Source organism: Sus scrofa, chromosome X (assembly GCF_000003025.6).
Source record: "Sus scrofa isolate TJ Tabasco breed Duroc chromosome X, Sscrofa11.1, whole genome shotgun sequence".
Taxonomy (NCBI): Eukaryota; Metazoa; Chordata; class Mammalia; order Artiodactyla; family Suidae; genus Sus; species Sus scrofa.
In genome coordinates this window covers 41,265,962-41,292,650 of record NC_010461.5, presented here as the reverse complement: position 1 = coordinate 41,292,650, position 26,689 = coordinate 41,265,962, and the positions used below count along the sequence as shown (strand labels likewise).

At 46.9% G+C, this 26,689-nt stretch overlaps 1 protein-coding gene across 2 annotated transcripts in view; it reads left to right on the top strand.

Moving 5' to 3' along the window:
• SLC9A7 (solute carrier family 9 member A7) overlaps positions 1 to 26,689 on the top strand; it is a 165,725-nt gene that overhangs the window by 106,382 nt on the left and 32,654 nt on the right. The window contains exons 6-13 of one of the 2 annotated variants that reach the window (XM_021080387.1): positions 3,827 to 3,932; positions 4,616 to 4,757; positions 7,179 to 7,284; positions 9,376 to 9,464; positions 9,556 to 9,669; positions 12,539 to 12,650; positions 16,517 to 16,670; positions 25,453 to 25,512. In XM_021080387.1, coding sequence (XP_020936046.1) covers positions 3,827 to 3,932; positions 4,616 to 4,757; positions 7,179 to 7,284; positions 9,376 to 9,464; positions 9,556 to 9,669; positions 12,539 to 12,650; positions 16,517 to 16,670; positions 25,453 to 25,512 — 883 coding nt within the window. The remainder of the gene's footprint in view (positions 1 to 3,826; positions 3,933 to 4,615; positions 4,758 to 7,178; positions 7,285 to 9,375; positions 9,465 to 9,555; positions 9,670 to 12,538; positions 12,651 to 16,516; positions 16,671 to 25,452; positions 25,513 to 26,689) is intronic. The other variant, XM_021080388.1, reaches the window with a different exon arrangement.

Below are 26,689 nucleotides of genomic sequence, written 5' to 3'. Positions count from 1 at the left end.
GATACTCACGGTGGAGGAGCCCAGAGGAAGCCCATCTCAGCATGGGAGAGGTGGCTGCACTCTGAGGCCGTATTTTTAATACTTCAACATAGAACCAGAAGAGGGAGCTCTAGAGCCATGAGATCAGGAAAGCTCTTCTGGGCTTTCTACCCCAACCCACTTCACTTACGATGAGCAGCCGAAATGGACTGAGGTTGAACTTCGTGTAAATGTAAGAAAAGATAGGGATAACGCATCTGAATAATAGAGTTACAGATAATGAAGTCATACCCGAAGAAGAGGGTCGCAAAGCAGATGAAACTTGATTAATATTCCAAAAGAAGCTAAAGGAAATGGGGGGGGGGAACCCAAGTAAAAGAGATGATAGTATTACCTGCTGTAGAGCACAAGCAATTATATCTCTAATCACTTGTGATGGAACGTGATGAAGGATAATGCGAGAAAAAGAATGTGTGTGTGTGTGACTGGATCACTTTGCTGTACAATAGAAATTGACAGAACATTGTAAATCAACCATAATAAAAAATTTAAAAAAACAAAAAAAAATAAAATCGAGGAGTTCCTGCTGTGGCACATCGGGATGGGTGGCATCTCTGGAGAGCTGTGATGCATGTTCGATCCCTGGCCCAGCACAGCGAGTTAAGGATCCGGCATTGCTGCAGCTGCAGCGTAGATGGAAACTGCAATTTGGGTCTGCTCTCTGGACTGGGAACTCTATTTGCAACAGGGTGGCCAAAAAAGAAAAAAAAACAATTTTTTTTAATGGGTAAAACCGAAATGATAGCGTCAAGGGATATACACTGAGTGGTCAAACTATAGGGAAATGCAAGGAAATGATTATAAAATCAGGTTACTGGTTACTTTTAGGGGCTTGAGATTGGGACAGAACGTATTCGGAGTGGGAGGGCTTCTCAGAGGGGTTGGCACAGTTCCGTTTCTTAGATTGGATATGATGGCTAAAAGAATGGTTGACTTACGGTACTGCTAAATATTTGTTTGGCTTTATTTTCTAGTCAGATGAGTTAGTAATGCTTTTGGCTGTAAATAACAGAAAAATCTGGCTAATACCAGCTTAAACAGATAGCTGTTTATCTTGGCTAAGGGCCGGACGCTGGCGCCTCGGCTCCCACTGTAATCAGGCATCCAGGCACTTGGTCTTTCTGGTGCATCCCCCTTGGGTTTCAGACACACCTTAGCTGCCCCAGGGAGGCCCGTTGACTGCACCGCATCCAGTCTCCACCTGCTTCCAGGCAGGAAGCGGCGGCACTCATAGCAGGCGAAGCTGGGGAACTGAGTTGAGTGTTTCAAGTGCTTGTGGCAGAAACTAACAAAGCAGAAGGTAGTCGGGTGTGAGTGTGGAGAGAGAACCCTGCCTGTGTGTATATATCTAGAGCAGGGGTTCTTAACTGGGTTTGAGTTCGAGCCCCCACCCCCCCGTAGACATTTGGCAACATCTGGAGACATTTTTGGATGTCTTGAGGAGAGTGTGCAGGGCTCTTGGTATCTTGTGGGTAGAGGCCAGGGATGCTGCTAAACTATCTTAAAATGCACAGGACAGGAGTTCCTGTTGCGGCTTAATGGGTTCCCAACGTGGTGTCCCTGAGGATGCAGGTTCGACCCCTGGCCTCACTCAGTAGGGTAAGGATCTGGCGTTGCTGCAGCCTGCAGTGTAGGTTGCAGATGTGGCTCTGATCCAGTGTTGCGGTGGCTGTGGCATAGCCCCAGTGGCCGCTCTGATTCGACCCTTAGCCTGGGAACTTCTGTATGTTGCGGGTGCAGTCATTTTAAAAAAGCAAAAAAAAAAAAAATATGTACATATACACACAGTACACAGGACAGCCCCCACAATAGAGTTGTTACCTGGCCCTGAGTGTCAGTGGGACCAAAGTTGAGAAACTCCAAAACCATTTCAGGGGTTCCATAAAGTCATAACTCATTTAATAATAGTAGCGGAGTTCCTGCTGTGGCTCAGTGAGAATGAACCCGACTAGCATCCATGAGGATGTGGGTTTGATCCCTTGTCTCATTCAGTGGGTTAAGGATCTGGCATGGCTGTGAGCTGTGGTGTAGGTTCGCAGACGTGGCTCGGATCCCGAGTGGCTGTGGCTGTGGCTGTGGCTGGCAGCTGGAGCTCTGATTCGACCCCTAGCCTGAGAATTTCCCTATGCCGTGAGTGTGGCCCTAAAAAGGCAAACAATAATAGTAGTAGTATATTATTTGCTTTTTACTTTCGTTCTTTCACAAGTGTACAGTCAATGGCGTTTTCCAGGGTCTGCATAATGTGTGATATGGACTCTCTGTTGATCAGATGCACAGATATGAGAACCATCTATCTTCCATTACTGCAGATGTTACAGAGATTTGAAAAAATATAAAACAATGGCTCTCTTCTTGCTCTTTTTTTGGGGGGGATATAATTATTTTTTCATTAAAAACATGTTAACATATAATGGGTTTGCTTGTCATTTAAATGAATAAATATGTACTTTTTGGGTTTTAATCAATACAGACCAGGGTTGATAGCTATAGTCTACAGAATTAAAGCTCTTTGGGGGCCTCAAAATTTTTAAGGGTGTAAAGGAGTCCTGAGATCAGTATGAGATCTGCTGGTCTGGAGAAGAGCTGATTTTTTTTTTCTTGTCTTTTTTTTTTTTTTGCTATTTCTTTGGGCCGCTCCCGCGGCATATGGAGGTTCCCAGGCTAGGGGTCGAATCGGAGCTGTAGCCGCCAGCCTACGCCAGAGCCACAGCAATGCAGGATCCGAGCTGCGTCTGCAACCTACATCACAGCTCACGGCAACGCCGGATCGTTAACCCACTGAGCAAGGCCAGGGACCAAACCCGCAACCTCATGGTTCCTAGTCGGATTCGTTAACCACTGCGCCACGATGGGAACTCCGAGAAGAGCTGATTTTGAAATGACTACAAAATGTGAAAACTGGGAGAAATGTAATTATGTGTAGTCTGTCACAAACGAAGACTTTTCATTATTTCCCAAACCTCTAGTAAAAAAGCCTTTTCTGTGCCCCAACCCTATGCTGGCATCCAGGAGCACAGTGACTAGTATGATAGCATTTCTGCCTTCAATGAGATTTCAGCCCACCAGTAGAGCCAAGTCACATTGATTGTGATTTTTTTTTTTTTTTTTTTTTTTTTTTGGTGGCACCCGCAGCATGTGGAAGTTCCTGGGCCAGGGATCAAACCTGCACCACAGCAGCTACCTGAGCCACTGCAGTGATAAGGCCAGATCCTTAATCTGCTGCACGAGAAAGGCAGTCTGATTGTGGGTGTTTTTTGGTTTGTTTGTTTGCTTGCTTTTTAGGGCCACACTCATGGCATACGGACGTTTCCAGGCAAGGGGTCGAATCAGAGCTACAGCTGCCAGCCTATGCCACAGCCACAGCCACGCAGGATCGGAACCGCCTCTGCAACCTACACCACAGCTCACGGCAACGCCAGATCCTTAACCCACTGAGCAAGGCCAGGGATTGAACCCGCCTCCTCAGGGATCCTAGTCGGGCTTCTTAACCACTGAGCCACGACGGGAACTCCTGTGATTATTTTTTAAGTTTTGCAGTTGAGGCGTCTTCAAAGTGTGATGAGATTACACCGGAAAGCGCAGCATTATTAAAACCAAGCATCATATCACTTCTCGTTCTGATTAAGATTGTCATTTTTTCATCTCTGCCATAGACCACTGGTCTTTGACTCCCTGCCTGCATCATCCTATCCCGCTAGAGATAAGAATTGCTTCCCTAAATTTGTCATCAGTGGCTTAAAGGCAGAAACTGCAACTAATTTATATGCTTTGGGCCCATGTTTTTTAGTGACCGTACTGGCGATATTTAATGAACTGCATGCGGACGTGGACCTCTATGCACTTCTGTTTGGAGAAAGCGTCCTCAATGATGCTGTCGCCATTGTTTTGTCCTCGTAAGTAACGGTGTTTCCGCCTGGGACGAGAAACTCTGGCTTCCTGAACGCTCTGGGCTAAATTCAGAGGCCCAGCTTAAACGTGTTAAACATTGAATTAGGCGTTTTTCCAAATGAGGTTTATCCACTCGGTGGATGTGGCTGCGTGGCTGTGGCCAGTCAGCAGCAGTGGGAATGCCGCTACCAGCATAGCATGGTGGCTGCAGAGGAAATTCAAGGAATGCACCGTGGGGAGGGCCCTGCAGAGTATGTAGATCACTGTATTTGTCCAGACTTTTATGTAACCATGGTGTAAAACCAGCCTGGTGTTTTTTTGTTGTTGTTTTTTTGTTATTTCCCCCAACACAATTCTTTTTTCCCACTGTACAGCATGGGAACCCAGTTACACATACACGTATACATGATGTTTTTCTCCCATTGTCGTGCTCCGTTGTAAGTATCTGGACATAGTTCTCAGTGCTATAACCCAAATGTCCATCGACAGATGATTGGATCGGGAAGATGGAGTATATATACACAATGGAATACTACACAGCCATAAAAAAGAACGAAATAATGCCATGTGCAGCAACACGGATGGAACTAGAGACTCTCATCCTGGGTTCAGTCAGTCAGAAAGAGAAAGACAAATACCATAGGATATCACCCAGTGTTTTTTTTTAACTCTTTTTTTTTCCCTTCAGGTCTATCGTTGCCTACCAGCCAGCGGGGCTCAACACTCATGCCTTTGATGCTGCTGCCTTTTTTAAGTCAGTTGGCATTTTTCTAGGTATATTTAGCGGCTCTTTTACCATGGGAGCTGTGACTGGGGTTGTGACTGCTCTAATATCCTTTTCTTAGTGTCTGTCCTGGGCCTCAGTATGATGAGGTGGCACGAGACCTGTGAAAAGCAAGTTCTCAATGTGCCCTTTCAGAAGTGAATCTTCCATTGATTGTTCCACTGGGGGCTGGGGGGCTCTGGAAGTGTCACCCTTTGGGGAAACCTGATAGTCGACGGGAGCTAGGAGCTAAGAGGTTGAGAAAATGTTGGCAAGTGTATGTCTCAGCTTAGCTCTGTCTTCATCTTTGGGTTTTCTCTCCTTCCAATGAACCAGTTGGAGATAGGAGCTTGCAGGGAGCATGAATGGGGTGGGGGGCGTGGGGTGAGAAGAGAGGAGAAGGCTGGGAACGAGGAAGCAGCTTTCAGGAGGTTGGGAGGAAAGCTGGGAAGTACTTTAGCCCCAGCCTTGCTGCTGGTTTCCACTGCTGTGGGCCATACGGGGCCATCATGGCCATAACTAGCCAGGGACCGTCTGTGAGAATGACAGCAAAGTGGCCTTCCTTAAGGCAAGAACTGTACAATAGTGACTTAAAAACCAGCCAACCAACATAGAAGCAAAATGTAGAATGAGCAGGGAACCCTTCCCCAGATGTGCTGAGTCCATCATATCTTCTTGCAGTGGCATTTAGCTCACCTGTGTCCCACACAGGTGCAATGGGAGCCACATTTCAGCCTGCAGTCAATATATAAATTACTACCAAAAGTTATAAAATTATTAATGAGATTTTATTCATTCAGTTCTTGTGCTAAATCATTGAACTATGGCATAAGTTTGGCTCTTACAGTACATCTCCATTCAGACGAGCCACGTTTTAAGTGCTGAGTAGCCACATGAGGCTAGTGGCTACCATACTGGACTGTGTAGATTTAGATTGCTTTCTTGCTTTTCTTTCTTTCTTTTTTTTTTGAGAGAATTGGTTTTTTATTTATTTATTTTTTGTCTCTTCTAGGGCGCACCCGTGACATATGGAGGTTCCCAGGCTAAGGGTCTTATCGGAGCTGTAGCTGCCGGCCTACGCCACAGCCACAGCAACGCAGGATCCGAGCTGCGTCTGTGACCTACACCACAGCTCACGGCAATGCCGGATCCTTAAGCCACTGAGCGAGGCCAGGGATCGAACCTGCAACCTCATGGTTCCTAGTCGGCTTTGTTTCTGCTGCGCCAAGACGGGAACTCCTTAATTCTTTTTAATTATAGTTGATTTGCAATGTTCTGTCAGTTTCTGCTGTATAGATTGCTTTCTTCATAAAGGCCCTTTTGATGCCCTGGGAACTTAGATTGCTCAGTGAAACCACTCATGAGATGATTCTAAGCTGGCCCACCATGGAATGGCAGTATTAGGAGGGGACTCTCTGATCCCAGAAGGTGACACCAGCACCCCGGAGTTGCCCCTGGAGTCTCGCACACTTCATTCTCACGCACTCACTAGGCACCTGCTATGGACTCAGGCCTTAATGGCCCACAGAGGTCAGAGTCTCCCCACCTCATCTTCCCAGGCCTGCCTGAGGTGCTCCCAGCACTGCCAGAACTAACCTGCCCGCCACACCTCGGGCCTTGACTGTGTCTCGCAGAAATGTGGGCATTGCAAGGAGCACAGAGAGCCCTTTCTAGTTTCTTTGGAAAGCTTAATTTTTAAAACCAGCCTTACCCAGATAAAATTCACATCCCATACAGTTCACCCATTTGAAGTGTACAGTTCAATGGTTTGTGGTTTTATTACATGATTGGTTTTTTTCTAAATTGCAGTAAAACGCACATAACATGAAACTTGCCGTTTTAACCATTTTAAGCGATCAGTTCAGTGGCATTAGGTATATCCACAGTGTTGGTACACTGGGCTGGATGCCTCCAATGTGCAAGGGTCCATCCCCCTAATCCCATAACCCTTTTCACCATCCCCAACAGAAACCGTGTGCCCACTAAACAGCATCCCCCCTCCTCCCTCCTCTACCCGCCTTTGGGAACGTCTCTTCTACTGGGAAGCTTCATTTTCTTTTCTTTTTTTTTTTTTTGTCTTTTTGCCATTTCTTGGGCCACTCCCACGGCATATGGAGGTTCCCAGGCCAGGGGTCCAATCGGAGCTGTCGCTGCCGGCCGACGCCAGAGCCACAGCAATGCGGGATCTGAGCCGCATCTGCAACCTACACCCCAGCTCCTGGCAATGCTGGATCCTTCACCCACGGAGCAAGGCCAGGGATCGAACCTGCCACCTCCTGGTTTCTAGTCGGATTCATTAACCACTGCACCATGACGGGAACTCCAAAGCTTCATTTTGTTTATTGTAAAAACCAAGCAGCAACGTTGGGGCCCCAAAAGAAGCGTTAGGGGCAAAGGACCGCCCTTAGGGAGCAGTCCTGGGCTGATAGAGCGTGGTTCTCGGTGACCTGGATGCTTGTGGCTGGAGATGGCTCCTTGACAGGCGGACGTGACCAAGTTCACCAAGCTGCACTGCTTCCCCCTGCTGGAGACGGCGCTCTTCTTCCTGATGTCCTGGAGCACGTTCCTCTTGGCGGAAGCCTGTGGGTTTACAGGTAGGTTTGGGGTTTCGGCTGGATTTTCCCTGTCTTTGGACCACCCTTTCCTTCACCGTGGTGGGGGCTGAGGAGGGTCGAGGGGAGGGAAGAATTCTTAAGTAGCTGCTCCCCGGAGTTGATAAACTGCTCACGGAGGGTCCATATGGAGGATTGCTGAGCAAGGCTGGTTTCTGTCTTGTGAATAATTTAGTTTGCAATTTATAAAAATCATTTCGTTTCCAAACCCGCGTCTTTTTTTTTTCTTTCTTTTTTTTTTTTTTTTAAAGGAAGTTCCCTGGGCCAGAGATCGAATCTGAGCTGCAGCTGCAACCTATGCCATAGCTGCAGCAGTGCTGGGCTGGGGATCGAACCCACACCTCCGCAGCAACCCCAGCCCCTGCAGAGATAACATTGAATCCTTAACCCGTGGTGTCCCAGTGGGACCTCCTTCCAAAGCTGCATTTTTTTTTTTTTGTCTTTTTGCCTTTTCTGGGGCCTCTCCCGAGGCATGTGGAGGTTCCCAGGCTAGGGGTCGAATTGGAGCTGTAGCCACCGGCCTATGCCAGAGCCACAGCAACGCCAGATCTGAGCCGCATCTGCAACCTACACCCCAGCTCACGGCAACGCTGGATCCCCCAACCCACTGAGCCAGTCCAGGGATCGAACCCGCAACCTCATGGTTCCTAGTCGGAGTCGTTAACCACTGAGCCACAACAGGAACTCCAAAGCTGCATCTTTTTTACAGGATAAACTTTATTGTTTCAAATTCAGTTACATCTTCGAGTCCTCATCCTGACTCTAAGTAGATGCTTAGCTGCAAAGTTAATGACTACGTTAACCCCTTATTAGTATCCTCCTCTGGATTACTACCGTGATTTACAAACAGCAATAACAAGCACAATATGTGTCCTTTTAAATGTAATACCTTAAATCTACTCAGATGAGTGTGATTACGAGATTTCCTTATTTTGTTTCTGGTATGTTTAATCATTGCCTGTCAATACTATGTTTTTATGGTGCCAGTTTCCTAGATTATTATGTGTGAGTGATGGTATGGTTTTAATTCCTCACATTCTCTCATTAAAAAAAAAAAACTAATCACTAGATTTTTCCACTAGAAAACTCAAGTACAGTTACTATACATACTCCGGGTAATTAGCAAGTCCTTTTATCATCTTTTTAAACTATTGCAGAATATCTTTATAATGCCCCACTTCCTTTAAAACTTGACTATAATCTATAAATATATAGGTCAAGTCCCAGGTGTGTTCATTGCCTTGCAAAGCAAAATTGTCACCGTTAACCTGAAATCTAGATTCGGGGCTTGGATAAATGGACTAGTCCTCTGGATCCATTTCCTATGAAGCCCTTGGACCATGCACAATATTTAAAGCATTGGTTTGAAATTAAATTCATTCATTCAATGAACAGAGAGGATTACGACAAAGGTGTGGGATGGGCGAACACTTAAGAGTCTCTTTGAGGGACTGGATGCTACATGCCACGTAGAGATGGTCAATTCCTTAGGAGTTGAGAAGAGAGGAGCAGATACCCTTAAAACTGGAGCAAGGTGCGCGGGGGCGGAGGGGGGGGGAAGAGTTCCCATCATGGCGCAGTGGTTAACAAATCCGACTAGGAACCATGAGGTTGTGGGTTCGATCCCTGGCCTCGCTCAGTGGGTTAAGGATCCAGCATTGCCGTGAGCTGTGGTGTAGGTCGAAGATGTGGCTTGGATCTGGTGTGGCTGTGGCATAGGCTGGAGGGTACAGCTCCGATTGGACCCCTAGCCTGGGAACCTCCATGTGCCGCGGGAGGCAGCCCTAGAAAAGGCGAAAAGACAAAAAAAAAAAAAAAAGTGAGAAAACTGGAGCAAGGGAGGGAAATCAGGGGCCTTGGCTTTGAAGGAGAACCGGGTTGGGAGCAGGAAAGGTTGATAGGAGACGTGGAGGCAGGGGGAGTTTTCAGTCATAGGAAACGTTGAAAACCTTTGAGGAAGTTGGGTATGCTGGCCTTGTCTACCTTTTTGTTTTTTGGGGGTATTTTTTTTTTCTGCTTCATTTTTCCCCCACCCCATTGATTTTTTTTTTCCTTTTCTTTACCTCTCGCCAGGGGTTGTGGCTGTCCTCTTCTGTGGCATCACACAAGCTCATTACACCTACAACAATCTGTCGGTGGAATCAAGAAGTCGAACAAAGCAGGTGAGCGAGAGCCCTGTGTTCTCACAGGTGACCTGCGAATACAAGGGAGGGACTGGGGGGATTTACGGCTTCCTCTTCCCTCTCTGCACAGCTCTTTGAGGTGTTACACTTCCTGGCCGAGAACTTCATCTTCTCCTACATGGGCCTGGCGCTGTTTACCTTCCAGAAGCACGTCTTCAGCCCCGTTTTCATCATCGGAGCTTTCGTATCCTTTTTAGGGGGTGGGGGGGGTTCCACTATTTTCTACATGGAAACACGACCACTGCTGGGGAAGCGATAACAACAGTAATTTCTGGTTTGGGCAGAGAGGTGGCAGAGCCAGCGCTTGTTCGTGGTGGTTTTATGATGAGAAAAAGAAGTGGTCAGTGTATAAAGCTAAATATATCTGGAGTTCCCATCGTGGCTCAGCAGAAATGCATCTGACTAGCATCCATGAGGATGCAGGTTCGATCCCTGGCCCAGCACAGTGGGTTAAGGATCCAGAGTTGCTGTGAGCTGTGGTGTAGGTCGCAGACACGGCTCGGATCTGGCGTGGCTGTGGCTGTGGCATAGGCTGGCAGCTGTAGCTCCAATTCAACCCTTAGCCTGGGAACTTCCATATGCCGCGGGTGAGGTCCTAAAAAAAGACCCAAAAAAGGTAAATATATTTTATTTCAAGGACTAGTTTTGATGCTAGGGTTGCCCTTTCTGCATTTTCTGTGTAAGATGGCCTTTCTGTTACACTGGTGATGGACAAGGTGTCATTTGTTTTCTTCAGCACCCTTCCTACCAGGTCTACAAATCGGCAACCTGTATCAGTCCCCCAAATTGTTTTTTTCTCATTGCCGCATGAATCCCAATCCAGGAGGTTCCCCTTTTGTATGACCTGCAGGTTCTGTTACTCTCGCCGCAGGGCAGCCCGCAGTGGTGAACACGCTTTCACTTAACCTTCCCCACAATAGAAAAGACCCTTTTTTTTTTTTTTTTATTGCCGCAAAGAAAGAAAAAGGAGAGGAAGCGAAGATAAGATGGAAAAATACTTGGCTCCGTGATTTAGTCCCATTGTGAGCACAGTTTTTGGAAGAGACGCATGGTTTGGAGGGTTTGCGCCTCTCAAGGGGCGAAACGCATGCCCAGCAGTGCCCTGACACCTGAGCGCTCTGCTCGCTTGGCCTCAGATCTTGTTGTTTTCATTCAGCTGAACTCTTTGGGTCTTGGAACTATTGCAGTTCAGCTCAGCCTGGATTTCCAGTTCTGAACAGGAGTCCATGATGGCTGGTTGTTGCCTTTTGCCTTTTCTGAGGCCTCCTGGGTATTTTGGGATGGGCCCCCCCCCCCAAAAGGAGCATTTGGGAGCCCCCACCGTGGTGCTCAGGTCGCTGTGGAGGTGCAGGTTTGGTCCTCAGCCCAGCACAGTGGGTTATAAGGATCTGATATTGTTGCAGCGGTGGTGTGGGTTGCAGTGTGGCTCAGATTTAATCCCTGGACCAGGAACTTTCATATGCTGTGGGTGCAGCCATTTAAAAAAAAAAAAAAAAAGATTTTTCTCCGGGCTTTTCATGTATTGTACAGAAATCACGGATACTCACCAAGCAGCTAGATAGAGAGCAATGGTGGCCAAAGGCCATGCCCAAACCCCGCCAGTGTTATCTGCTTCCACTGGGCCTTTTTTTTTTTATATTGGCATGCTCAACAGACGAAGCGCTCCGGATCTGGGAGACCAGTGTTTGTATTCTTAAGAGAGACCTTGCACGTCACTTTTATTGATATTCTTAGCACAGCATCCTGTGAGAGAGCGCGCGCTGCCCGTGTTTACAGCCGAGGCCCTCGTCCAAGGCTGAGCTGTGCCGGGGCTTCTGTGCAGCCCGAGGCCACTTCTCCTTGAGGGCTTCTGCATGGCTTCTAGGATAGCATGTTAGAAGTGCGAACCATTTCCTTCTGTTCAAAATAAAACAACAGCCGGAAAAACAGCGAGCACCACAAAAAGGAGACAAACATTATTTGATCCCGGAGGAGGCAGAAGAGAGCCCCGCCCTCGCTTCTGTCTGCAGCAGCTGCAGCTCCGGCAGCTGGTGCCTCGCTGCAACGGAAGCTCCCCGGTCCTCTGGTTCCCACAGCAGTTTGCCTCTGTGATCACCAGGGCCGTGTGCATCCCTCTCTCGGGCTCTGGTCTGAACTCAGCCAGTGACAGAGGAGCGGTTTCCCTGCATTCTTTGGTTTGCACAGTAAGAGTTCCTCTTGCACGCTCCTCCTCTCCCACCTCTTACACCCCCACCCCACCCCCGAGACCCGCCAGCCACAGAGGCAGGGAACTGGCCCCAGCTTGATCTTTGCGAGGAATCTGAATGTGGCTTCGTGGTGCGAACCCTCAAAGTTGCCCCACCTCTTATTTGTAGGATCTTCCTGGTCATTCCGACCCCTGATGTTTACCTCTAACCGGCGCTTAGGAGCTTACCCAGCCAACGTTCAATTACAGTTTGATTCTGGGGTTAGTTCTTCTCTTCTTGCGATTATCTTTTTCCTTCCAATAGAACCCAACACACCCTTTTCCTTCTTTCTTTCTTTCTTTTCTTTTTCTTTTTTTTTTTTTTTTTGGCTGCCCTGTGGCATAGGGAGCTCCGGGGCTAGGGATCAGATCTGAGCCGCAACCCCAAACTAAGCTGCAGCCACGGCAATGCCAGATCCTTAACCCACAGTGCTGGGCCGGTGTTGCCAAGACGCTGCTAATCCAGTAGCGCCACAGTGGGTGCTCCGTTTGGCTTCTCTGAACGCCCCACCCCAGCCATGGGACCTTAGCTTCTTTCTGGACTCATTTTTAGACGGCCTGGAGACTGGGTCCACATCCGTGTAATCAAATCAAGAAGTTACACCAGTGCGTTTAACAGGCTAGAAATTACATCTGTGAGCCTGGAGGTTGGGAAGGTTGGCCCGTCGAAGCCCGCTTGCTGCTGAGACTTTGTTTGGAGGGAAATTAGCCAGCCTGCCTTCTCTGTGCAAGGTGTCACGGCAAGCCTAGAATCCTCTGCTCAGTCCGAGGTTGTTGAAAGTGCCATCCTGGAAACATGTTGGGCCCTTAACCTCCCCCCGACGGTCAGGTGGCCATCTTCCTGGGCAGAGCTGCCCACATATACCCGCTCTCCTTCTTCCTCAACCTGGGCAGACGGCATAAGATCGGCTGGAATTTCCAACACATGATGATGTTTGCAGGTAAAAAAATAAAACAAATAAATACATGTACATATCATGAGTTGTATGCAGCAGGCCGTGCCAGTGTAATTAAAGTATAATTGATAAGGTTCATAAAAAGATAGAAATTCAAGCGTCTGGTTCTCTTTATCTCCTGTAGTGCTGAGTAGACAGACTTTGCTAAAAGGAGCTAATATTGATTGTGCAAACCACACTACCAACTGTGAACATTTTCCCCTCCTGAAATAGCTGCAGCTTTATCTTATCTCGACTGCCCAAGGGCCCTGGAGGTATGCAACTATTTATAGTGCTTGATGGAGTTCCCATTGTGGCGCAGCCCAAAACGAATCCAACTAGGAACCATGAGGTTGTGGGTTCGATCCCTGGCCTCCCGCAGTGGGTCGAGGATCCGGCATTGCCCTGAGCTGTGGTGTAGGTCCCAGATGTGGCTCGGATCCTGTGTTGCTGTGGCTGTGGCATAGGGCAGCAGCTGCAGCTCTGATTCGACCCCTAGCCTGGGACTCTCCATATGCCATGGGTGCAGCCCTAAAAGGCAAAAAAAAAAAAAAAAAAAAAAAAGTGCCTGATTGCTTTTCTAGTAGGGGTGTTCATAACCCTTATTCTTTCAGAAGGGCTTCAGACCTAAACTTAGGTCTTGAGTGGGAAAGAACACAGGCCAAGTTATGCCTCCCATCTTCAGCATCCTCTCATCAAATAATAAAATTAAAATAATTAGGTGAGGGCCTCCTAGCTGTAACTTTCTATGGAGTAAAAGAAAGAACGTATACTCCCACTAGCAAGCCGGACCCCAAACACGGAGTCCGTGGTCCCATGAGGCTAACAGCTGTGTGATAGTTCTGCTTGGTTTACGCGGTCTCCCCGAGGCTTCCTCTTCACTATGAAGCTGAGAAGTGCAGAGAAGCCCCTGAGGGGACAAAGGACAATAAAGAAATGCGGGGAAGTAAAGAGAGAGCGAAGGGCATGAGTAGATGGCGCAGTGAGAGCGGTAAGCGTCAGACTTCGTGGACGAGACCCGAGTCAGAGCATCTCTGCAGAGGAGAGGGTGGACCTCGTGGGGCAAAGGAAGGGAGAGGGGCTGTGCAAGGGGCAACGTGAGCAGCGGCCCTTTACTGCCACCCAGGAGTTCTTGGAGGCCACAGAGAGTCACACTGAGATCACACGGGCAGGCGCCTCTCGGCAAAGCAGCGGCTTTGTCTACTCCTGGCATCCGCACTCAAGGCCACAGGCTGCCCTCTCGCTCTCCTTTCACTCTGACACCCTCTGCTTGGGCATCCTCTTCATATAAGCCACACTTCTAGATTGTGGAGGATACAGAAGCCAGCCGCCTTCAAGGAGCAGCTGGGAAACAGTGGAGGTTTCTGAGGGAGGGCAGCGACAGGCTAGATCCTCCCTCGCTAGTAGAAAAGTGCCCGTGGAAAAGAGAAAGATGAATTGGAGATAACTCAGTCACCTAGATCCATTTAAAGTGTGTTCCCTAGCTTCTGTACTGCAAAACTGAGAAGCACCCAGCCCTGTTTAAAGATAGCTCCTATCAAAACTCTTTTTTTTTTTTTTGGCTTTTTAGGGCCGCACCCATGGCATATGGAGGTTCCTAGGCTAGGGGTCAAATCGGAGCTGCAGCTGCTGGTCTACACCACAGCCACAGCAATGCGGGATCCGAGCCGCGTCTGCAACCTACACCCCACCCCAGCTCACGGCAATGCCGGATCCTTAACCCACTGCGGGAGGCCAGGGATTGAACCCGCAACCTCATGGTTTCTAGTCGGATTCGTTAACTGTTGCGCTGCAACAGGAACTCTTCAAAACTCTTTTCTGCGAGGAGAAATCTGGTTCTCAAAAGGAACTCCTTCTTCAAGGCTGTGAAAGAGTTACTCGAGGTTTCACTTTTCATATTGCTTACAGTGTTTACCTAATAAAGAAAAATGAAAAAAAATGGAGCACATGTTGTCTCTCTCTGACTCTCAGGGCAGGTTTTCTTCTTTGAGACAACGTCCATTTAAAGTTTTAAATATTGGAGTTCCCATCGTGGCGCAACGGAAGCGAACCCGACTAGGATCCATGAGGACATGGGTTCAAAACAGAAAAAAAATTTTTTTAAAAATATTAAATAGTGAAATAGCTGGCTGTAGGGTGATCTAGATGTGTGTCCATCTTTCCCTACGACAGGTCAATAGAGAACGTTAACTTTGCTCTGTTTTTTTAATGTAACTTTTATTGAGTCACCTTTTTTTTTTTTTTTTTTTGTCTTTTTAGAGCTGCACCCGTGGCCTATGGACATTCCTAGGCTAGGGGTCGAATTGGAGCTGTAGCTGCCGGCCACAGCCACAGCCATAGCCATGTGGCATCCAAGCCCCATCTTCAACCGATGTCATAGCTCACGGCATCACCAGATCCTGAACCCACTGAGTGAGGCGAGGGCTCGAACCTGTGTCCTCATGGATCCTAGTTGGGTTCATTACCACTGAGCCACTACAGGAACTCCTGAGCCACTGTTCTTTAGTGAATTATAGTGAAGTTCTTAGATCAATGAAATTGTGAAATTATTGGAAAAGGTGGGAAAATACACAAATAGATATAATTTTTCATTCTCATAATACCCAAGGTAAATAGGAATTCATTCTAATTAGCCGTTAAAGGCCTCGGATTCACTCTTTACTGTAGAACAAATTATGAGCATGGTATGGGGAAGGAAGGCAAGAGCTTAGAAAGGTCAACTCTAAAACATGCAAATGTGGGGCCTTAATCTTAACACCCGTTAGTGTGTTAAGATCAAGCGGCAGCAAACTACAGCCCCTGGGCCAGACTTGCTGGCTGCCTGTTTTCATCTACCTCACAGCTAAGAATGGCATTTACAGATGACTCTCTTACCATCTATTTAGTGACTAATGTTGAAACCCAATTAACTGAGATATCCCACCCTCCAAAGAATTCCATTCTTTTCATTAGTAGACCTGGATTCCAACAAATTGAACTCACTATTATACTTAATATAATTACTTGTTATAGCTGTATGACAAGATTATACTGTGATGCTTATACATGATGCTTGTAGTACTTATTATACTCTGGGTTCCCGCCAGTAAAAGTGTGTGGAAATTTGTTTTCTCTCTTTTATGTTAGTACCTCAGTAATATCCTTGATTTTTCCTCTTGGTCTTCAAAGCCTCAAATGTTTAGTGTCTGACTCTTTACAGAAAAAGGGACGTAGATCAGCACATATTGTTACTTCTCTGCCCGGCTTTCCTGAGGAAATGCTGAACCACAAACACACGTTTGATATATTGATACCCAGTCCGTTTCTTCTTTTTCTTTTTTTTTTTCTTAGCTTTTTAGAGCCACACCCACAGCATATAGAGTTTCCCAGGCTAAGGGTCGAATTGGAGCTGTAGCTGCCGGCCTACACCACAGCCACGTGGGATCTGAGCCGCATCTGCAACCTACACCACAGCTCACGGCCATGCCAGATCCTTAACCCCCTGAACCAGGCCAGGGATCGAACCCGCCACCTCTTGATTCTTAGTCGGATTCGTTTCCAGTGTGCCATGACGGGAGCTCCGCTTTTGATGCGTTTCTTTTTATTTCATGTTCCCAGCGGAAGGATCTCAGTCCTGAGCCAGGGTTAGCACTCTCACATGTGCCGTGGCAAGCCGAGCGGTGTTTCCCCCCCTGGCATCTGGGCATTTTGCAAGTGAAAATGGCGCACGGGAGGAAATCACATTCGTGCAACGTGCTTCTTTCAGAATAAAACAACTCAGGTCCCGAAGCCGAAGCGCTAACCGCTTCTTAGCTTCGAGCGGCGGCCGTGGATCTGAGGACACAGCGTCCTTTGTCCTTCTGACGGGAAGTCTTCCTCTTGGGTCCCCACAGGCCTCAGGGGAGCGATGGCCTTCGCGCTGGCCATCCGAGACACGGCGTCCTACGCGCGCCAGATGATGTTCACAACCACGCTTCTCATCGTCGTCTTCACCGTCTGGATCATTGGCGGAGGCACGACGCCCATGTTATCGTGGCTCAACATCAGGTCAGTTGGCAACCAAGGCCCCCTGTGCATCTAAGTACGTCCCTGGGCCCAGGCAGGGTTGTGCTACCTACAGCTTCGAGCCGCGGAAGCCTTTGACAGTTTCTTTGTATTTTGTTTGGGGAAGGATTAGCCATTAAAAAAAAAAACACTGAAAGCAGCAGTTCCCATCGCAGCTCAGTGCAAACAAATCCAACTGGGATCCACGAGGATGCGGGTTGGATCCCTGGCCTCGCTCCGTGGCTTAAGGATGCAGCGTTGGCGGTGAGCTGCGGTGAGGGTCGCAGACGCGGCTCAGATTCCGCCTTGGTAGGCTGGCAGCTACAGCTCTGATGCGACCCCTAGGCTGGGAACCTCCGTATGCTGTGTGTGTAGCCCTCAAAGAAAAAAAGAGACCAAAAAAAAAAAAAAAAAAAGAACACAAATTCAGAGTATTGAATTTTCTACGGGGAAAACAGTGTCATTAAAATGTTTGTCAGAGAGTTCCCTGGTGGTGCAGGAAATGAAGGATCCGGTGTTGTCACTGCAGTGGCTTGGGTCACTGCTGTGGCATGGGTTCGATCCCTGCCTGGCCCAGGAACTTCTGCAGGCCACGGGTGGCCAAAAAAAAAAAAAAAATGAGGATGAAAATACAAGGAATTAGAATTACCTGGACCTTGCTAGAGCCGTGACATTAGGGCAAGAATTCAAAAAGTCTTAAAACTGCAGGAGAGAGAGCCGACAATAGCTGCTGGCAGTGTCTGGCATTTCACATTTTTTTAAAATCAAACCTAAGGCCTTAAAAAATAAGCTCTCCTGCCAGAAATAAAGGGGAGGGAATTAGAGTTTTGTTTTAGGAGGAAACTGTATGTTGTGTTTCTTGTTGCTTGAGTGCACAGAAGAGGTGACATTTCCTGCATAAGCCTCATTTCTTGCAGCCTTGTGGACATCCCCCGCCTGTGGTTTTTGCAGCTGTGTCAGGACGGAGGAGGCGTTGACCTGAGTTTGATTTTTTTTTTCCAAGAGCATTTGAATTCCCAAGTGTGCTTGTGGGAGTTCCCTGGTAGCTCAGTGGGTTTAGGATCCAGCCTTGCTGCAGCTATGGCACGGGTCACTTCTATGACTTGAGGTCCATACCTGGCCCAGGAACTTCCACATGCCACAGGATGGCCAAAAAAAAAAAAAAAAAAAAAAAAAGCCTAGCAACAACAACATCAACAAAAACCAAACTGTGCTTGTGAGTTTTAGCACCTTACAGTAAAGTGGGCATTGGAACCGGGGTCAAGAGACCCACAGCCTAACTCTGGCCCCGTAACCTCGCCATGTGTTAGGGCTTCAGTGTTCCTTCAGGGTAAATGAAAGCGTTGTCAGATTTTCCTCCAGGTGCCTGTAGCTCTCTTGCCACCTGCCTCAGGTTTCAGATCTGCAGAGACGAACACGTATTGGGAATGAGAAGCCCTGGGTGGCGCATAGGTGTGAAGAATTCCCCGAAGAGCCACGAGATGGCAATGTTTTTGTTTTTTTGTTTTTTTCCCCCTTCTCTGCTGGCCATTCGTCTGTATTCCCTTCTCTGGAACACAGAAGGCACAGGGCTGACAGCTGCAAAGCACGCCTAGCTCGCACACCTTGCTTGGAAGAGAGAACCTGCGAGGACCTCGAGGTCATCCTTGGGATGGGGAGAAAGCCGGGATTTGAGGGAATCGTTTCCCTGCTCGGACACTTTCCTGTTGTTGGGAGGCAGGGGTTCCTGGTCATGTCCACTGCCAGCTGCACTATGTCAGGGCTGGCGTGTCTCGGCTTCAGATGTGGGTGGGTCTGCAGAACCTGGCTGCGCTCCTCAGGAAGAGTCATAGAACAGCTCACGTTTGTGCGGCAGGAGTTGTTTGAGATGCCAAGGTGTATGTTAAGATACTCCTCATGGCATTCTTATGAGGGAGCTACTACGATTATCTTCATTTTAGAGTCGAGGAAACGGAGGCACAGAGCAAGAACTTGCCCAAGGTCACAAAGCTTTAAGTGGACAAGCCGAGCTTTGAACCCAGGCAGTCTTACCACAGAGTCCAGACTCTTGGGCACTGTGCTAATACTGCCCAGAGGCTTCCTGTGTTAGGGATGGTTTTTATACTGTAAAATTTGCGATGATTAAAATTTTAATTTCCTGGCGAATCTCAAAGAGTCAGGTTAAGGAAAAGAATTCATCTGTGGCAACAGAAGCCTAAAGAAGAAAATTTACAAACTTTTGGTTTTAAACATGAGACAGGAGATGGTACCCTCTTTGTTCTGTGTAGCAGGATAAGAGCAAGAAAGGAGGTTTACCCGGCGCACAGTTGAGAATCTTTGCATTTGGGGACCTCTCTGAGATGACTTCCTGCTCCAATTTGTCTGGTCACCCAGTAGGTGCCCTGGATGCTCCAAGCCTGGTTAAATCCTGGTTTGGGGTGTTTTTTTCCAGACTATTTCATAAATCCTTTTCTGAGAGCTCCTCCCGCAGCCCAACAGATACAGATCCAAATAATTTTCCACGGAGTGTAGAGTTGACGTGTGGCATTTTGCACTTCTCATAACCCTTTTCAAAAAGTGGGCCATTAAATTAGTCCTACCCAGAGCTGGGAGCCTGGGCTACGTTCCCTGATGCCCGCAAGCTGTAGGTACACATATAATAGTTGGATTGTTGTGAAAGTATTAATGGGTGTATAGATAGCAGTTAAAACATGACAGCTAGCACATGGCGAGAGGGCAGGAAATGACGTGTGTGAGAGATCCCGTTTCTCCACATCTTTGCCAGCATCTGGTATTGATGCTCTTTTGTATTTTAGCTGTTCTGTTGGGTATGTGAGAATACCTCATTGTGGTCTTAATTTGCGTTTCTGTCATGGCTAATGATGTTGACTGTCTCTTCATGTGCTGTATTTGCTATTCGTATATCTTTGGTGAAATATCTGTTCAACTCTTTTGTCCATTTTCTGCTTGGGTTTTTTTGTTTTTTGTTTTTTAAGGACCGAACCTGCGGCATATGGAGGTTCCCAGGCTAGGGGTCTAATCAGAGCTGTAGCTGCTGACCTACGCCAGAGCCAGAGCAACGCCGGATCTGAGCTGTGTCTGCAACCTCCACCACAGCTCATGGCAACGCCAGATCCTTAACCCACTGAGCAAGGCCAGGAATCGAACCTGTGTCCTCATGGATGCTAGTCAGATTCGTTAACCGCTGAGCCACGACGGGAACTCCAGAACTAGCTTTTTATTTCTTTTAATTTCTGTATTATTTTTCTGTTTTCAAGTTCATGGCTTTCTACTTCTATGTCTACGAGTTCCTTCTTTCTGTCCAACTCTACCCAGATAGCATAACGCAGCAAAGTATGCCATTGGTGACACATACACATGGTGTCAGTTCTTTATGTTTTTCTGGATGTGTGTTATGTAAGAGGTAGAAACTGACATTTACAGAGATGACATCAAAAGAAATTCCCTGAGAAATAAGGTAATGAGACTGATTGTTTTTTCTGGTTGGTGGTGTTACTCAGTAGCGACAAGTCATTTATGTGAACCAGGTACTTCAGAAACCCCCGAGAGCTCAGTGTGGTATTTTGTCCTCCGTGATCTCAGTGAGATCAATACTTCTCATTTCTCCAGGCTGCTGACAGAGGCCCTGCTAAGCTGCTAAGTGGCTGCTCAGCAGTCAGAAGCCCAGGATAGGACTTGGGAGTTCCACCATCAATAATTAGGAGTTCGCTATGATTCTTAACCATAGCTACTTTCTAGGCTGTGTATAAAATAAAATAAATATAACCACAACCCAAAGCCAGTTCACTGCTTTCCAGAAATCAAAACTTCAGCTTATATTTTTATTTTATTTTATTTTTTAATTTTTTGTCTTTTTGTCTTTTTAGGGCCGCACCCGTGGCCTATGGAGGTTCCCAGGCTAGGGGTCTAATTGGAGCTGTAGCTGCCAGCCTATGTCACAGCCACAGCAATGCGGGATCCGAGCCGCGTCTGTGACCTACACCGCGGCTCACGGCAACGACGGATCCTTAACCCACTGAGCAAGGCCAGGGATGGAACCCGAAACCTCCTGGTTCCTAGTCGGATTCATTAACCACTGCGCCACGACGGGAACTCCCCTCAGCTTATATTTTTAAATCAGACTTTTGTAATTTATATTTTATTATTATTTTAAAAAAATTTTATTCGCGTATAATTGATTTATAGTGTTGTGTCAGTTTCTGCTGTACAGCATAGTGACCCAGTCATTCTGTTTCTCGTACTCTCTTCCATCATGTTCTGTTCCAAGAGACTGGATATACTTCCCTGTGCTGTACAATAGAACCTCATTGCTTATCCATAGTAAATGTAATAGTTTACACCTACCAACCCCGAACTCTCCATCCATCCTACTTCCTCTCCCCTCCCCCTTGGCAACCACATGTCTGTTCTCTGTGTCCGTGAATCTGTTTCTGTTTGGTAGGCAGGTTCATCTGTGCCATCGTTTGGATTCCACATATAATCGATATCACACGGTATTTGTCTTTCTCTTTCTGACTTACTTCACTCAGTATGAAAATCTCTCACTGCATCCATGTTGCTGCAAATGGCATTCTTTTGTTCTTTTTTTATGGCTGAGGCCACCATGAACAAGTACACGAATAACAAATGCTAGAGAGTGAGAGTGGAGAAAAGGGACCTCTCCTTCCCTGTTGGCGGGAATGGAAATTGGTACAACTACTATGGAAAACAGAATGGAGGTTCCTCAGAAATTTAAATATATAACCTACCATGTGATCTTACAATCCCACTCTTGGGTATATACCCAGACAAAACTACCATTCAAAGAGATACATGCACCCGAATGTTCACTGCAGCACTATTCACAATAGCCAAGACGTGGAGACAACCTAAATGTCCATCAACAGATGAATGGATTAAGAAGATGTGGTACAACTTAGTACGATGGAATACTACTCAGCCATAAAAAATAACAAAATGTTTTATTTTTTAATCATTTAAAAAATTAGAGTTAATTTACAGTGTTTCAGGTATGCAGCAAAGTGATTCAGTGATACATATACATACACATATATATGTAGATTTACATATATATATACACATATACTGTTTCAAATTCTTTTCCATTAGAGGTTAGTATAAGATATTGAACATGGTTCCCTGTGCTATACAGTAGGTCCTTGCTTTTTATCTATTAGTGTGTATCACTTAATTGCAAACGTCTAATTTGTCTCCACACACACAGACCCCACTGTCCCCTTTGGTAACCCTAAGTTTGTTTTTCATGTCTGTGAATCTTTTCCTGTTTTGTCGATAAGTCCATCTATGTCATAATTTCGATTCCACATGTAAGGGATATCATATGATATATATGTATTTCTCTGTATGACTTATTTCACTTAATACGATCATCTCTAGGTCCATCCATGTTGCTGCAAATGGCATTATTTCATTCTTTTCGGCTGAGTAGTATTCCATTGTGTGTGTGTATATATATATATGTATATATATATATGGTATATATATACACCATACTTCCTAATCCAATCATCTGTCGATGGACATTTGGGTTGTTTCCATGTCTTGGCTATTGTGAATAGTGCTGCAATGACCATAGGGGTGCATGTATCTTTTTGAATGAAAGTTTTGTCCAGATATGTGCCCCGGAGTGGAATTGCTGGCTCATACGGTAGTTCTATATTTAGTTTTCTGAGGAACCTCCAGACTGTTCTCCATAGTAACTGCACCAGCTTACATTTCCACCAACAGTGAAGAGGGGTTCCTTTCTCTCTACACCCTCGCTAGCATTTGTTACTTGTAGACTTACTGGTATTAATGGTGGCCATTCTGACTGGTATGAAGTGGTACCTCATTGTAGTTTTGATTTGTATTTCTCTAGGAATTAGCGATATTGAGCATGTGATTGTGCCATTTTAAGACATAATGGCAAAGTGCTCAAATTGTTTTCTCGTAACATAAAAAGTACACAATACTTTTCTTAGTCTCTTGAGCAAGTGTTGTTATTCACAAAGGTTGTAATTTGGGCAACTTAAAAAACCATCACGGAGGGAGTTCCCATCGTGGCTCAGCGGTAAATGAGCCTGACTAGCATCCACAAGGATGTGGGTTCGATCCCTGGCCTCACTCAGTGGGTTAAGGATCTGGCGTTGCCGTGAGCTGTGGTGTAGGTAGGTCGCAGACACGGCTCGAATCCCGCGTTGCTGTGGCTGTGGTGTAGGCCCGCGGCTACAGCTCCCGTTGGACCCCTAGACTGGGAACCTCCATATGCTGCGGGTGTGGCCCTAAAAAAACCAAAAAAAAAAAAAAATCGCAATATTATTTCAGCAGATGAGCCTTGTACATGTCCCGAGCACATTTTGGTGGCGTGGTGACTGTCCTCTTGGAGGGCCCAGCTTCAAGTTACACACTCATGAAGTAGTGATGATGGTAGGGGGTTAATGGCATACCCCTAAACAGCCCAAGGAACAGGGTACCCTTCCTACCCCCGAGTGCAGCTATGTGATCACTCAAGGACAGATAAGGACACTGCGCTCAATATGATCCTGTCAAACTGAGAGTTTAGGATAAAACTCTTTGTGACATTATTTAAGGAATAAGGGCAGGGAGAAGCCCTGAGCTCTTTATGTAATAGCATTTGTAACTGGATACTTTTTTAAGAATTTAAAGACACCACCTCGTAGTCAAAGACCCGTATCCTCCAAGTGTAGACCTGGGCCTCGGATCTAATAGCCTCAGTTGCAATCTTGGTTCCACCGCTTTGTACTTTTGTGACCTTGGGCAACTTATTTAACCCCTCTAACTCTCAGTTTCCTCACCAGGTAAATGGGATGACAATAGTGTAAAGATAAAATGTGATACTTAAATAAACGTGATAAAGAATTGTTCCCCTGGAGTTCCTGTTGTGGCTCAGCAGGTTAAGAACCCAACTAGGATCCCTTAGGATGCAGGTTCCATCCCTGGCCTCACTCAGTGGGTTCAGGATCTGGCATTGCCGTGAGCTGTAGCGGCGTTGGCAGATGCGGCTCGGATCCGGTGTTGCACTGACTGTGGTGTAGGCTGGCAGCTGCAGCTCCAATTCGACCCCTAGCCTGGGAACCTCCACGTGCCTCAGGTGCAGCTCTAAAAAGACAAACAAAAGAATTCTTCCGTTGAATGTACTGTCTGGCACATGTGAAGCATTTAGTAGATTTTAGCTATAGCATTATCATTGCTATTCACAGCATTGGTCCTGCTGCTATTACTGTTATTATTGCTAGTGAATCTTACATTAGTGGAGTCCAGAATGCCTTTCTGGAATTTGTGATACTTCAATACGATAGTAATTTACCAAGTCTGGTTTAAGTCGCATTCTGAACATGTGCCTAATTAAAAAGTGCCTCCTTAAGAAGCCTCATGTTCTTACTTGCATATTTCAGGGGGATTAGGAGCATGAAGATCCGGGCATTGTCTAACACCATGTTTCTCAGCTTTTTTTGTCTTCATTCACCCCTCCATAGGAGCCTTTAAATCTACCTTTTTATCTCCCTCTTCCACTGAAATTTTAATACCGCAGATCTATGTATCTGTTTATGTACTATGGCGCTTCAGAGGGCTACAAATCACTGTCATAGCTAAAAATGTTTTTGTCCCATAAGAAGCCATTTTCACACCCCTGGGGGCTATAGAACCCCCATCCCCCATTGAGAATGCAAGCCTTAGTGCAGAGGTTCTCAAGTGCGGGCAGTTTTACCCTCCCAGGGGACATTTGGCATGGTCTGGGGACAGTTTTGGGTTGCTCCAGCTGCCGCAGGGGGAGCAGGGGTTGCTGCTGGTGGTATCTTGCAGGTCGAGTCCAGGGCCCAAAGTGTCAGGAGTGGAGTTCCCATCGTGGCTCAGTGGTGAACGAATCTGACTAGGAACCATGAGGTTGCGGGTTCGGTCCCTGACCTTGCTCAGTGGGTTAGGGATCCGGCTGTGGTATAGGTTGCAGACGCGGCTTGGATCCCACGTTGCTGTGGCTGTGGTGTAGGCCGGCGGCTACAGCTCCAATTGGATCCCTAGCCTGGGAACGTGCATATGCCACGGGAGCGGCCCTAGAAAAGGCAAAAAGACAAGAAAAAAAAGTGTCAGGAATGCTGAGGTTGTGAAACCTTAGTGTGATGGTGGCATTCGAGTGTCCTCCGAATACCCCAGCAATTATTAAGAGAGGTAAAAATGGACCATGTCAACTCTTGAGGCCAGAAGGTAAAGAGCAGAGCAGAAGTTGGGGTCCTGATTTCAGGTTGAACCTCGGGACAGTGTCATTCCTTATCTAGGGAAAAAAAGGCCGTTCCATCTTCTCTTGTTGCCGTTTTCAATGATCCAGCGTTCTTTGCTCTTTCTATCAAATATGTGTAAAAATGTGTGTGCCCACATGTCAAATACATGTTTAATAACGACGTCTCTATTTTTTTTTGCGTGGACGTGTCTTGCTTTAGGAAGCAGATGAATTCCTGAAAAAAGGGTATGAAGTCCTTTTCTAAGCCTTGCATTGATTCCTCAGATCTCATCCCATGATATTTTGCGAGGCTTCCCTTGATTCCTCATCCATCCTCATTTGACCTGGCTCCTCGCGCTGTTGCCTGCAAGGCAAACGTAGCAGCCTCTCTGGCTGTTGGAGCACAGGGAGCGTTGAGGAGAGGGCACGGGTTTCCGTTGCAAACGAGACAGCCCCGTCCTTGGATGGCTGGGGCCCCGGGCATGTGCCCAGAGCTCCCGGCTCCCCACCATCCCTGTCACACTCACGTCCCCTTCTTCTGCTGCCCAGAGTTGGCATCGAGGAGCCCTCTGAAGAGGACCGGAACGAGCGCTGCTGGCAGTACTTCAGGTGACACGAGGGCAGCCTCGGAAACGCATTAACCGGGCCTGGCTTTTCTCCTCTTTCTAACCTGAGATGTTTCTCCGCCTGCTGTTGGTCTCTCTCTTCCCTCCTGGGTGTGCCAGCCCCCTGCCCCTTTTAGAAAGGGCGCGGGAGGTCTGGTCAAGTCTCATCATTTTGTTACCCTTCTCTGGGCGGATGGACTTGTTGCTGTCCACCACCCCCCACCACCACCCCCCCGCTCATCTGGGACAATGCGTGGCAGCCCCAGAGCTGGCATTAGTGTGACTCCTTGGACAACTGTGCTTAGTATGACGAGCAGCCCATTTTCAGAGCCACAAGCGCTTTTCCCACAAAATCCAGCATGCAGTCTAGTAAACAAGGCTTTTAACTCAAGAGAATTCGAATTTTATCATTCAGCCACGATGGGGTGTGGTTTATACCAGCTTAATTAAGCCCCAACCCTATTTTAGTTTTTTAAGTATGTATTTGTGACCTTGTACCTTATGGTGGTGGATCAGAAGATAAAAGATTAAAAAAAACATAAGATAGCAAAAGACTCTTCGAATTAAATTTGTGTCTCAGTGACCATGCAAGGTTATGATTTGATGACGCTTAAGGGTGATGGCATCAGGCAATCAGAGTAAAGATTAATGTTTCTTCTTTCCTTTCTGTATCTTTTTTTTTTCTTCCTTTTTAGGACCGCACCCACAGCATACGGAAGTTCTCAGGCTAGGGGTCGAAGCAGAGCTGCAGGTGCCAGCCTACACCACAGCCACAGCAACACCAGATCCTTAACCCACGGAGCAAGGCCAGGATCAAACCTACATCCTCATGGATACTAATCAGGTTCTTAACCTGCTGAGCCACAATGGGAACTCCTCCTTTCTGTATCTTTAATTGGCATGCGTTCTTCCTGATCTGCTTCTGGGTGCTGGTAGATAAATCAAAGGCAAAATAGGCTTGAACTCTTGTGAAAGGGTATTACTCCCTGAGCAGTGATGAAAGCAGCGATACCTGTCCTGGGGCCTGCGTCTTGGAATATTGCCGGGCTCTGTAATGACATGCATACAATTAATTGGAGCATTTAAGTTCCCTGGATTCACATTTTCTTCCTACTGTTTGAAATACACACACACGTTCATTTTCAGTGACCTAACTTTAGGTACCAGTTAGGTTGCAGAGG